This window comes from Sinocyclocheilus anshuiensis, unplaced genomic scaffold (genome assembly GCF_001515605.1).
Source record: "Sinocyclocheilus anshuiensis isolate Anshui unplaced genomic scaffold, SAMN03320099.WGS_v1.1 scaffold675, whole genome shotgun sequence".
Taxonomy (NCBI): domain Eukaryota; kingdom Metazoa; phylum Chordata; class Actinopteri; order Cypriniformes; family Cyprinidae; genus Sinocyclocheilus; species Sinocyclocheilus anshuiensis.
The window spans coordinates 435,967-447,609 of record NW_015548232.1 but is presented as its reverse complement, the minus strand read 5'-3'; the positions used below and the strand labels follow the sequence as shown (position 1 = coordinate 447,609).

Genomic DNA, 11,643 nt, shown 5'->3' with positions numbered 1-11,643 from the left:
AATGTTTTTTCTTTTACATTTCTTTTAATTTAATTTTGAAGTTTGTCATTTTCTGTATATTATTATTATTTTTTTTTTAATGTCTATAGTTTTTAATGTTTATTTTTTATTGATTTATATATTTTTAATTTATATTTCAGCAAGTTGCCAATGCAACATTTATCATTATCATTGAAGGTTTTTATTTTATTTTAGTTAATGTTTATATTTAATAATAATAATAATTATTATTATTATTGCTTTAATAATAATAATAACAATAAGAATTATTATTATTATTGCTTTAATAATAATAATAACAATAAGAATTATTATTATTATTGCTTTAATAATAATAATAACAATAAGAATTATTATTATTATTGCTTTAATAATAATAATAACAATAAGAATTATTATTATTATTGCTTTAATAATAATAATAACAATAAGAATTATTATTATTATTGCTTTAATAATAATAATAACAATAAGAATTATTATTATTATTGCTTTAATAATAATAATAATTATTATTATTATTATTATTATTATTATTAAAAATCTTATCTTATCAAACAAACAACTCACCCACTCAAATGTCACCAGATTTGATTTTGGTAACATTGGAATAAAATTAATTGTAGTCGGAGAATTGTTTTGGTCAATGACTTAAATTAATCCTTAATTTCCATGTGCGCAGCCATCATGACACCTTAAGGTAAATTCAAAAATATTATAGTATTGGTTGATTGTTGTTGATGGTGTAAGATAAATGATTTTCCATAGAAGCCTTACTGTCTCATTGCATACATCCATCACACATGTGCACACAATGTGAAAAATCACAGAAAGCATCCTCTGTGTGTGTCATTTATAAGCTGAATACAGCTTGAGGAAAATGGTTGAAGTGGAACGGCGTGTAATGGGTTTTTACACGGCTGGAGTGATGAGAAGTGTGTGTGATTAACATTTGTCTCAATTAGTGATGTGTCAGGCCTTGATTTGCGCAGTGTAATTTCTCATACTACTGTCGACAGTGTGTGTGAGAGAGAGAAGTGTGTGTGTTTCTCTGGATATATTTCGCTCTCAAAAACTGAGCTCTTCTAATACAAAGATTATGCAAATTCAGATTATGCAAACCAGAGGATTACAGTGAAGTAAGTGTGTGTGTATCATGACGCTGAATACGAGTCTGTGGGAATAAAGAAGCCGTATAATGCATGTATGAAATGTTGTAGTAAAAGTGTGGTTATATGGTGTTTAATTTTGTATTTCTCCATTAATATATAAATGCATTTGAATGTCACAATGCAGGTGATGCTGGTTAGTTTTGTGGATGTTTGTCTCCATCTAGTGGCAGTTTTAACCTTCTAATAAGAGTTATTAAATCAGACAGGAAATATCTCAATGCTTATTATCTTCATGTAAGCAATAAGGTACTCGAGGCCTACTGTATTGGGAATAAATCATTGCTTTTATAACACGGTTACAACACAATACAAATATTAATACCAAAAATGTATGTTTTGATATACATACGGAAGTAATTAGCAAGATGCGCAACAGGCCTAATCTTATGGAGCTCAAATAAAAACAGAGAATAGAAACTCTTCTCATTCGCTGTGTCATTTCTTCTTCTTTTCAAGTGATGATGATCATATTTTATACTCACTGATTTTTGTTCAAATACAGGTGCATCTCAATAAATTAGAATGTCGTGGAAAAGTACTTCAGTCTGTGTGCATTGAATTTATTTAATACACGAGTTTCACAGTTTGAGTTGAATTACTGAAATAAATGAACTTTTCCACGACATTCTAATTTATTGAGTTGCACCTGTAGTCAGGTCTGGATAATCAAGTAAACTTTGATTCAGTCCAGTAAGTGTTCATCTTGAAATATTACTAACAATATCAAAGTTGTTATGATGTACTTTATAAAAATCAGATTTCACAGCAGAAAGACACGTGAAGTACGAGCTGAAGGTGGACGTTTGTACAATTAAACTAAAATACCTTTTACTTGCTAAAAAAAAGTCTCAATCCGATGACAGAAGGCATGTAGTAGATTGTGTGTGACAGGTTTAACAGCAAAGTTTTTTATCATTGATCATTTAGAGGCCTTATTTGTGTATCAAACTTCATACAGCAAGCTTCATAGGGTTAAAGCTATAGTGGATGTCAGGCATCAGAAGGTTAAGCTTTACAAATAGAAATGTGTAGATATAAACCAATGACAGTAGAAACATGCAGTTTCATGAACTAAAGGTACTAGGCTATACTTTGATTCTTTGAAATATGAAAATGAAATATTAATTAATAAATTAATGTTTTGGTATATTTAGATCTGGAATAATGTGTCTGTATGAATATGTTTTTTGTTGTCTCTGTGTGTCATGCATGAACTTTGCCATCTAAATGAGACTCATTAATCAAGCTGTGTGTGTGTGTGTGTGTGCGTGTGTGTGCGTGTGTGTGTGTGTGTGTGTGTGGACTGTGGAGAACATGGGGCAGCATATAATAATGTTATATATATATATAGCATAATTGTTGTATAGCAGCACTGGTATAATCTGCAAACCATGATATTTCATTGCCATTCTTCTCTGACACACACACACACACACACACACACACACACACACATACACACACACTTTGTGAGTTGACATTGTTCTTAATGTCCTACCTGAGGGCAGGACTCACCTGGGGCTGCAGGGTCACCTGAGAGTGTGAAGGACACACACACACACACACACACACACACACACACTCCCCCCAGGCTTCTGCGCCATTCAGAATCCATAATGCATGAATGTGAATTGAAGTAGTGTGATTTTGCATTTAAAAGCATAGAATTAAAATGGAATGAAATCGACTTTTTTTCAGTATGAATTAGCCATATACATTCAGAAACATTAGGTGATAGGTGCAATGCCACCCAAATGAATTTGTATTTAATTAATTTGTTTAATTACATTTAATAAATTAATGTTTTTATTGACCATAGTAGAACATTTCATATCCCACAATACTCTAATTTACTCATATATATTCAGATTATGATGTCAGGTTTTTAAGGTTTTTAAGGTATTTGAAAATAAAAATAAAAATCTGTTTTCATATAAAAATATTTTTAATGAATTGAGGCCAGGGATTTTTCATATCAAAGATAAACTTTAAAAGCCTTTTGTAAATTGTTTCTTTATACATTTTATACATTTTAATCTGTTTTTCACAATGAAGCACTATGAAACAAATAATAAAAATATTTTTGACATTGAACATGGAATACATGTAGACGTGTAGTATTACTCAATATATCGGGGAATAATTGGTGTAACTATTCAAAAATTAATGTAACTATTTGTTTGAATAGTTTTGGGTAATTTTTGAATTGTACTAAACTAAAACCATAAAAAAACCTTTTCCATGTAAAATAAAACAAATTTTTACTAAAATAAATTACAATTTAAAATTTGTTTGACAATATCTAAAGTCCTCTATATTAATTTTTTATAATACATTTTTCTTTAAAAAAATGTTTGTAATTTTTTCTACTTTTCATATTTTGATACATTTGAACCTGTTTCTCTACATGAAGCACTATGAATAAATAATAAAAAAAATTGTATTCATGTTTAACAAAACATAAAAATGCTCTGTGTTATTTTTTTTTCTTTTTTCTTTTTTGATGTTGAACATGAAATTCAATTCAATTCAATTAAAGTTTATTTGTATAGCGCTTTTCACAATACACATCGTTGCAAAGCAACTTTACAGAAAATTAATTTTCTACAATATATTTAGTAGTAGCTTGTCAGTGGTGACTATGTCAAATTGATGTACATATGGCACAAATGTATGGAAATACATTTAGACGTACTATCACTCAATATATCAGGCTGGTGTAAATAGTTCAAATGAATGTGTAATTATTTGTTTTACTACTTTTGTGTAGTTTTTGAATTGTAATCAGGGTTATTATAGTAAACTAAAATGAAAACCATAAAAAAATTGTTTTAAGGTTAATTAAAAATGTAGTATCCCAATTATTTTATAAAAATAATATAAAATAACACTGATTATAATTTTGTAAATTCCTGTTTGCTACTTTTGAATTGAAAAGGGCCAAATTCTGGATTTTGCTGAACTCTGATTGTCCTGCATAATGAAAATTCGATAAACAGCACTGTGAATATTTCTGAAACACACACAGAGAGAGAGAGAGAGAGAGAGAGAGAGAGAGAGAGAGAGGACAAACTGGGAAACAAAGAAGCAGATGTCAAAGAGGTGAGAGAGAGAGAGAGGTGTATATAAAGATGGATGTTGAGAGCTCAGCAAATACAGAAAGAGACTGGAATGAAAGCGAGAGGAAAATACGATTATTAAGGCTAATAAAGAGAATCATGCGTGATGGAGAAAGCAGAGGGAGACGGACTGCAAACTTTAGCCATAGTGCTGCTGCTGTGTGGAGCTCTGAAACTCCTGCACACGCTCGGACTCATCAGCACCGAGGGTGAGACTCACACAACTACTAAACTAAAGAGTCTGGTTTGAGATGGTTTATGAGAGCTCTGTGTGGTTAAATGTGTGTGTTTAACAATAGACGTCTTATAATGAATTTGTGCCGTGAATCAGATTTAACCTCTGTCAGAAAGTTGCATTTATCACCGTAATTCACAGTAATTCTGCAGAAAAATTAATTTCACCAGCTGTGGAATAAGATCAAGGTGTCAATGAGAGAAACATTCATCATAAATATATTTATAACATACAAAGAAATTGTGATGCTTTACACTGGCACTGAAAAACAGTTGGTGTGGGATTTACTTCATAATGATTTTCATTCAGAAACTGCTTGTAAATTTCAGAAATAATTACAGAGAATTGGCAAGCAATTGAATTAAATGTGAAATTTTGAAAGACTGAGATTGTATCAGATCATTGTGTGTGTGTTAGAGCGAGTGCAGTGCTGTAATGTGATGCTGCTAAAGGACACTGAGCAGCAGAGAGAGCCTCCGGCACGTGACCTTTGACCTCACCTGTGTGTGTCCTTCAGTGCTCTAATACACACACACACACACACACACACACACACACACACACACACACACACACACACACACACACATGCCTCGTCCGTCCTTATGTATTATGATTAACTTGCCAGAATGATCCTAGCCAGTCACCTTCATATTTCAGACTGTATATTTGTTTTGTTTTTCTCCTTTCAGTTGAGTGTTGTTGTTGTGACTTTTGAGGTACATTAGAGTTTATATACAGAAACTGTGTTATTTTACTGTCATTGAGATGCTATTATAGTTTTTAATAATATTTGGAATTAGTTTTGATTTTTATATGTTCAATTTTCATTTTCATTTTAGTAATTTTGTTGTCATTTTGATCATTTCTATGTAGTTTTTATTCATTTTTATTTCAGCTTTTAGTTTATTTTAGTACATCAAGTTGAAAATAAGAAAAGTCGGCTTAGCAACTAGCTGGACCAAAACAAAATCTATTTTATTTCAGTTATTTTGTAAGTAACAAAATGTTTTTATGGTTTTAATTAACTCTAATAACTCTGTAAGGAATATTTTAAAAATATGATAAAAATAGGTAGCTGCTAAATAAAAAAATGCAAATGAGCTAATCATGCGTTTCTAACATTGTGAATGTCAAACGCATGTTTTACGGTCGTGTGGCTTTGCTGTCGTCATCTCTAGTACACAAGGGAGTTTCTCTGTACTAGTACATTTTTGAAACATGATTCAGTGCTTCAGATTAAGAAATAAACCTCTCAATGTTTGCTATTTTTGACTGGATCTCGTCTGTTTTTTTTTTTTTTTTTTTTTTAGATCTACTCTATTTAAAAGTTTGCGGTTAAGATTTTTTTTTTGTAATGTTTTGTGAACATTTGCTCACCAAGTCTGCATTTATTTGAAAAAAAAAAAACAGTAAATAGTAAAAACAGTAATACTGTGAAATATATACAAGTTCTGAATATTGAATATTGCAAGATCTGAATATATAGTAACGTTTCATTTATTCCTGTAATCAAAACGGAATTTTCAGTATCATTATTCCACTCTTCAGTGTCACATGATCCTTCAGAAATCATTCTAATATTCTGATTTGCTGCTCAAGAAACATATCTGATTATGATCAGTGTTGAAAACAGTTGTGCTGCTTCATATTTTTGTGAAAACCGCGATGCATCTTATTTTGGAGGATTCTTTGATGAACAGAAAGTTCAAAAGAACAAAATTTATTTGAAATAGAAATCTTTTGTAACATTACAGATGTCTTTACTATGGAAGCCCGTTTCCGCCACTGAATAAAAAAATTAAAAAGAAAAGGTTATTGCGACACTTATCTCACAATTCTGACAATTTTTCTCAGAATTGCGTGATATAAACTCGCAATTGTGAGTTAAAAAATCATAATTGTGAGATATAAACTAGCAATTCTAAGAAATAAAGTCAGAATTGCGTGATAAACTCGCAATTGCGGGACATTAAAGGGATAGTTCACCCAAAAATGAAAATTCTGTCATTAATTACTCACCCTCATGTCGTTCTAAACCCGTAAGACCTCCGTTCATCTTCGGAACACAAATTGAGATATTTTTGATGGAATCTGAGAGCTGTCTGACCCTGCCAGCTATGAAACTGAAATGTTCCCAAGTCCAGAAACGTAGCAAGGAGATCTGTAAAATAATCCATGTGACATCAGGGGTTCAACCGCAATTATACGAAGCTACGAGAATACTTTTTGTGCGCAAAAGAAAAAAATAACGTCTTTATTCAACAATTCGTCTCCTCCGCATCACCCCAGTGCCATTTTGGAGAATATCAGCTGGATGTAAACAGCGTATGCTGTTCTGTGTCAGCTGTGTCACGCCGGATCTGTTTCCTACGTTGCTGTGATTTGATCTGAAAGGAAACCACGTATCCGTGTGACGCAGCTGACACAGAACAGCATACGTTGTTTACGTCCAGCGGATATTCTCCAAAATGGCACTGGGGTGATGAATAAGTTGAATAATGTTGAATAAAGTCGTTTTTTTTTCTTTTGCGCACAAAAAGTGTTCTTGTAGCTTTGTATAATTGCGGATGAGCCACTGATGTCACATGGATTATTTTACAGATCTCCTTGCTACGTTTCTGGACCTGGGAACATTTCAGTTGCGTTGCTGTCTATGCAGGGTCAGACAGCTCTCAGAGTCCATCAAAAATATCTTAATTTGTGTTCTGAAGATGAACGAAGGTCTTACGGGTTTGAAACGACATGAGGGTGAGTAATTAATGACAGAATTTTCATTTTTGGGTGAACTATCCCTTTAAGTTGCAATTGCGAGTTATAAAGTCAGAATTGCGAAATATAAAGTCAGAATTGTGAGAAAAACTCGCAATTGTGAATGTATATCTCGGAATTTTGACATTTTTTCTCACAATTTTGACTTTTTCTCAGAATTGCGAGTTAAAGTCCAATTTTGAGGGGAGGAAAAAGACTGATATGTTCTCAGAATTGCGAGTTTATATCTCACAATTCTGACTTCATAACTCGCAATTGGGTGTTATGAAGTAGAATTGCGAGTTTATATCTCACAATTCTGACTTCATAACTCGCAATTGGGTGTTATGAAGTAGAATTGCGAGTTTATATCTCACAATTCTGACTTCATAACTCGCAATTGGGTGTTATGAAGTAGAATTGCGAGTTTATATCTCACAATTCTGACTTCATAACTCGCAATTGGGTGTTATGAAGTAGAATTGCGAGTTTATATCTCACAATTCTGACTTCATAACTCGCAATTGAGTGTTATGAAGTAGAATTGCGAGTTTATATCTCGCAGTTCTGACTTTATTTCTCAGAATTGCGACTTAATGTCTCGCAATTGTGAGTTTATATCTCACAATTATGACTTTTTAACTCGCAATTGCGAGTTTGAGTCACGCAAGTATGAGAAAAAAAGTCAGAATTGTGAGACAAAAAGTCGCAATTACCTTTTTTATTTTTCATTCAGTGGCGGAAACGAGCTTCCATACTTTACAGTGCATCTTTGCTGAATAAAAGTCTTATTTTCTTCTTTAAAAACTTGTCTTAACATAAATATGACAAAAAAATATATATAATTTCCTCTTGCACTGAATTGACTTTTTATCCCCATGTAATCAATTACTGATGGATAAAATATTTTATTTATTTATTGAAATTGAATATTGTATTTCATGTTTAAATGCATCGTATGAAGTAAATAAAGTATATTGGCCATATGGTGTTGTAAATCTGTTGTAATCTGTGTGCAGATAAGGTGGATGATGATCTGGAGCTGTCTGTGGTGTGTCACCGTCCCGAGGGTTTGGAGAAGCTGGCGGCTCAGACAAACTTCAGCAAGAAAGAGCTGCAAGTGCTCTACAGAGGCTTTAAAAACGTATGCACACTCACACACCTGTAGACGTGTTTTCCTGATATCTGCTCATCTGTCAAAACCTAACGTGTGTGTTTTTCTGCTTGTTTGTCAGGAGTGTCCCAGCGGTGTGGTCAACGAGGAGACATTCAAACAGATCTACTCGCAGTTCTTTCCTCACGGCGGTCAGTGTGTGTTTGCAGCTGATCTGTCTGTCTCTGTGTCTCAGTCAAATCACTTGATTATATAGTTGCAAAGTGTTCATCATTAGTTAAAATCGTCTTTGCTACTACAGTGATTGTGAGCAGGATCTCACTTCATCAAAGGCTCATAAAATGACCAAATTGTGTTTTGCTTCAAAACTACAGATATCAGCAGGTTCTGTGAGGATTAAGTTTAGGATATCAGTGTTACTTTATATAATATTATAGTTTTTGTTAATATTTTGAATTTGATTTTAATTATATTTTCTGTTTACATTTTAATTTTAATAGTTTTAGTAATTTTGTTTGTCTTGTGTAATTGTTTTTTTGTACTTTTTTTATTATTTTTTAAGATGTCTACTGTATATATTTTTAAGTTACTTAGTTTGTTCTTTTAGTTTTATTTTAGTACTTAAATTAAATGAAAATGAGTAATTTTGTCTTTGCAACTAGCTAAACGTTTTTATATCTTAGTTTACTTCAGTTAATGTTGGTTTAACGTTTATTTATTTTAATATTTTGTTTTGATTAATTGTTGAAATTAACATTAAGCATAATAAATGCTTTAGAAGTATTGTGATTGTCTATATAGTTTTAATTAAGTTAAGGTTTTTGTATATTTAGTTTCAGTTATTTTAGTACTTCAATTTAAACTAAACAAAACGTGAAATTTTGACTTCACAACTAGCTGAATTAAAATAAGTTTCTTTTTAATATTTTATTTTACTTCAGTTAATGTTTATTTTATTTATATGTTAATATTTTATTTGAAGTAATTCCATTTTTTTGTGTGCGTGTTTTTAGTTTTACTTTACAATAAGGTCCCATTAGTTAAGGTTAGTTAACGTTAGTTACTTACTGTACAATCATCAATATATTTTTTGTACTATTTAATAATCATCAATATATATATACAGTGGGTACGGAAAGTATGATCTGCAAGGAGGAATGGCAGAGGATCCCCAAATCCAGGTTTGAAAAACTTGTTGCATCTTTCCCAAAAAGACTCATGGCTGTATTAGATCAAAAGGGTGCTTCTACTAAATACTGAGCAAAGGGTCTGAATACCTAGGACCATGTGATATTTCAGTTTTTCTTTTTTAATAAATCTGCAAAAATGTCAACGATTCTGTGTTTTTCTGTCAATATGGGGTGCTGTGTGTACATTAATGAGGAAAAAAAATTAACTTAAATGATTTTAGCAAATGGCTGCAATATAACAAAGAGTGAAAAATTTAAGGGGGTCTGAATACTTTCTGTACCCACTGTATATATATTATAAATATATACAACTTATGATTATAATGTGAAATGTTGACTTAACTAAGATTAATAAATGCTTTTGAAGGATTTTTTATTGTTAGTTCATGTTAACTAATGCAGTTGACTAATGTTAACAAATGAACCCTTGTTGTAAAGTGTTAGGGTTTTACATTAACAGTAATTCCCCTCCTATAGTCCTTAGCAAATATGAAAACATTTGAGATGTGATTTATACATATTTTCTCTGCAGACGCCAGCACATACGCACATTACCTGTTCAACGCCTTCGACTCTTCCCACAGTGGATCCATCAAATTCGAGGTGCCTTTTCTCTTTATTTATCCATTGGTCTTCACCTTCTCTGTTTCTTCTGTTGTTATTTTTATTTGTGTGTCAGCAGGGCTTTATGATTGTCTCTGCAATGATAAATCACTCCTCATTGTTTCTCTCTCTCTATCAGGACTTTGTAACGGCTCTGTCCATCTTGTTGAGAGGAACAACAACAGAGAAGTTACAGTGGACCTTCAACCTGTACGACATTAACAGAGACGGTTACATTAATAAAGAGGTGTGTGTGTGTCAGTCATCGCTCTTCATCTCCAATAATATGTCTTAATAAGATGATATTGAAATGTTTAATTTGATGATCAAAATGTATAATGCAATGCATTTTACTGTTCCAGGAGATGACTGATATAGTGAAAGCCATATATGACATGATGGGCCGCTTCACGTATCCCGCTCTGAGGACAGACACTCCCAAACAGCACGTGGATGCTTTCTTTCAGGTCAGTTTGTGATTGTACATCTTGAATATTTGTCTGCACAACAAGATGATGATGTTGTTTTCGTCACATTATAAATCACTTCCATGCAGAAAATGGACAAGAACAGAGATGGAGTCGTCACTCTTGATGAGTTTATTCTCTCCTGTCAAGAGGTACAGTACCTTTTCATGTTCAGAATGGCATACTATGCATACTATTTTTTTCCAGTATGTATATAGTGCACAGAGTGCACATTTAGTATGCATGGAAAACCAAATGATCTAATACATTAAAAAAAGTGCAGTATACAAGCATACTATTCATACTGTTTTTGCAGTATGTAACTGTATGCAAATTTAGGCAATGACTGACAACATTTGCAAAAATGTGCCGTTTCCATACATACTTTACACTGTATATATACTGCAAAAATAGTATCCAAAGTATGCTTGTATACAGCACATTTTTGCAAATGTAGTAGGTTATCTGGTTATTCCATACATAAAAAATTGTGCACTGTAAACACACTGCAAAGCCAGTATATATATATTTAGTATGCATGGATTTTGAGCTGATTATTAAGACGTGAACACAATTTTTATATCTTTTAAAATGCTAAATATATAAAAGCATTTATTTCTAAGATTATAATTGAATGCCCCTCTGTGAATTAAACGTGAGTGAATTTGCGACGATGCAACATATTTGAAACATTTCTCATTGCATACTGTTTCACATACTATTTCTTTAAAAAGTAAACCGTATATCCTGTGCAGTATGCAGTAGACTACAGTAGTATTCCCTTCCAGTCGTAGTCTGGTTAAATAAGCAGTGCCCTCTAGTGTTAGAGAGTGAGTACTGCAGTATTGATAAAATATCAATAAAATCAATCCTGCCCACTGACAGCCAGGCAAATATATACATTTATTTGCTTGTTTTATTAAAAAAAGTAAGTAATAAATAATATTACCATCCAGGCATGGCTATTATAATTTTTTTTTTTTTTTTTTTTT

General features: G+C 32.0%; 1 protein-coding gene across 1 annotated transcript in view; it reads left to right on the top strand.

The window, feature by feature from the left end:
* Positions 1-4,397: 4,397 nt before the first annotated feature.
* The window catches only part of kcnip1a (Kv channel interacting protein 1 a), an 11,710-nt gene continuing 4,464 nt past the window's right edge, over positions 4,398-11,643 (top strand). The window contains exons 1-7 of the mRNA XM_016441823.1: positions 4,398-4,500; positions 8,297-8,421; positions 8,513-8,582; positions 10,114-10,184; positions 10,324-10,431; positions 10,547-10,651; positions 10,741-10,803. Coding sequence (XP_016297309.1) covers positions 4,398-4,500; positions 8,297-8,421; positions 8,513-8,582; positions 10,114-10,184; positions 10,324-10,431; positions 10,547-10,651; positions 10,741-10,803 — 645 coding nt within the window. The remainder of the gene's footprint in view (positions 4,501-8,296; positions 8,422-8,512; positions 8,583-10,113; positions 10,185-10,323; positions 10,432-10,546; positions 10,652-10,740; positions 10,804-11,643) is intronic.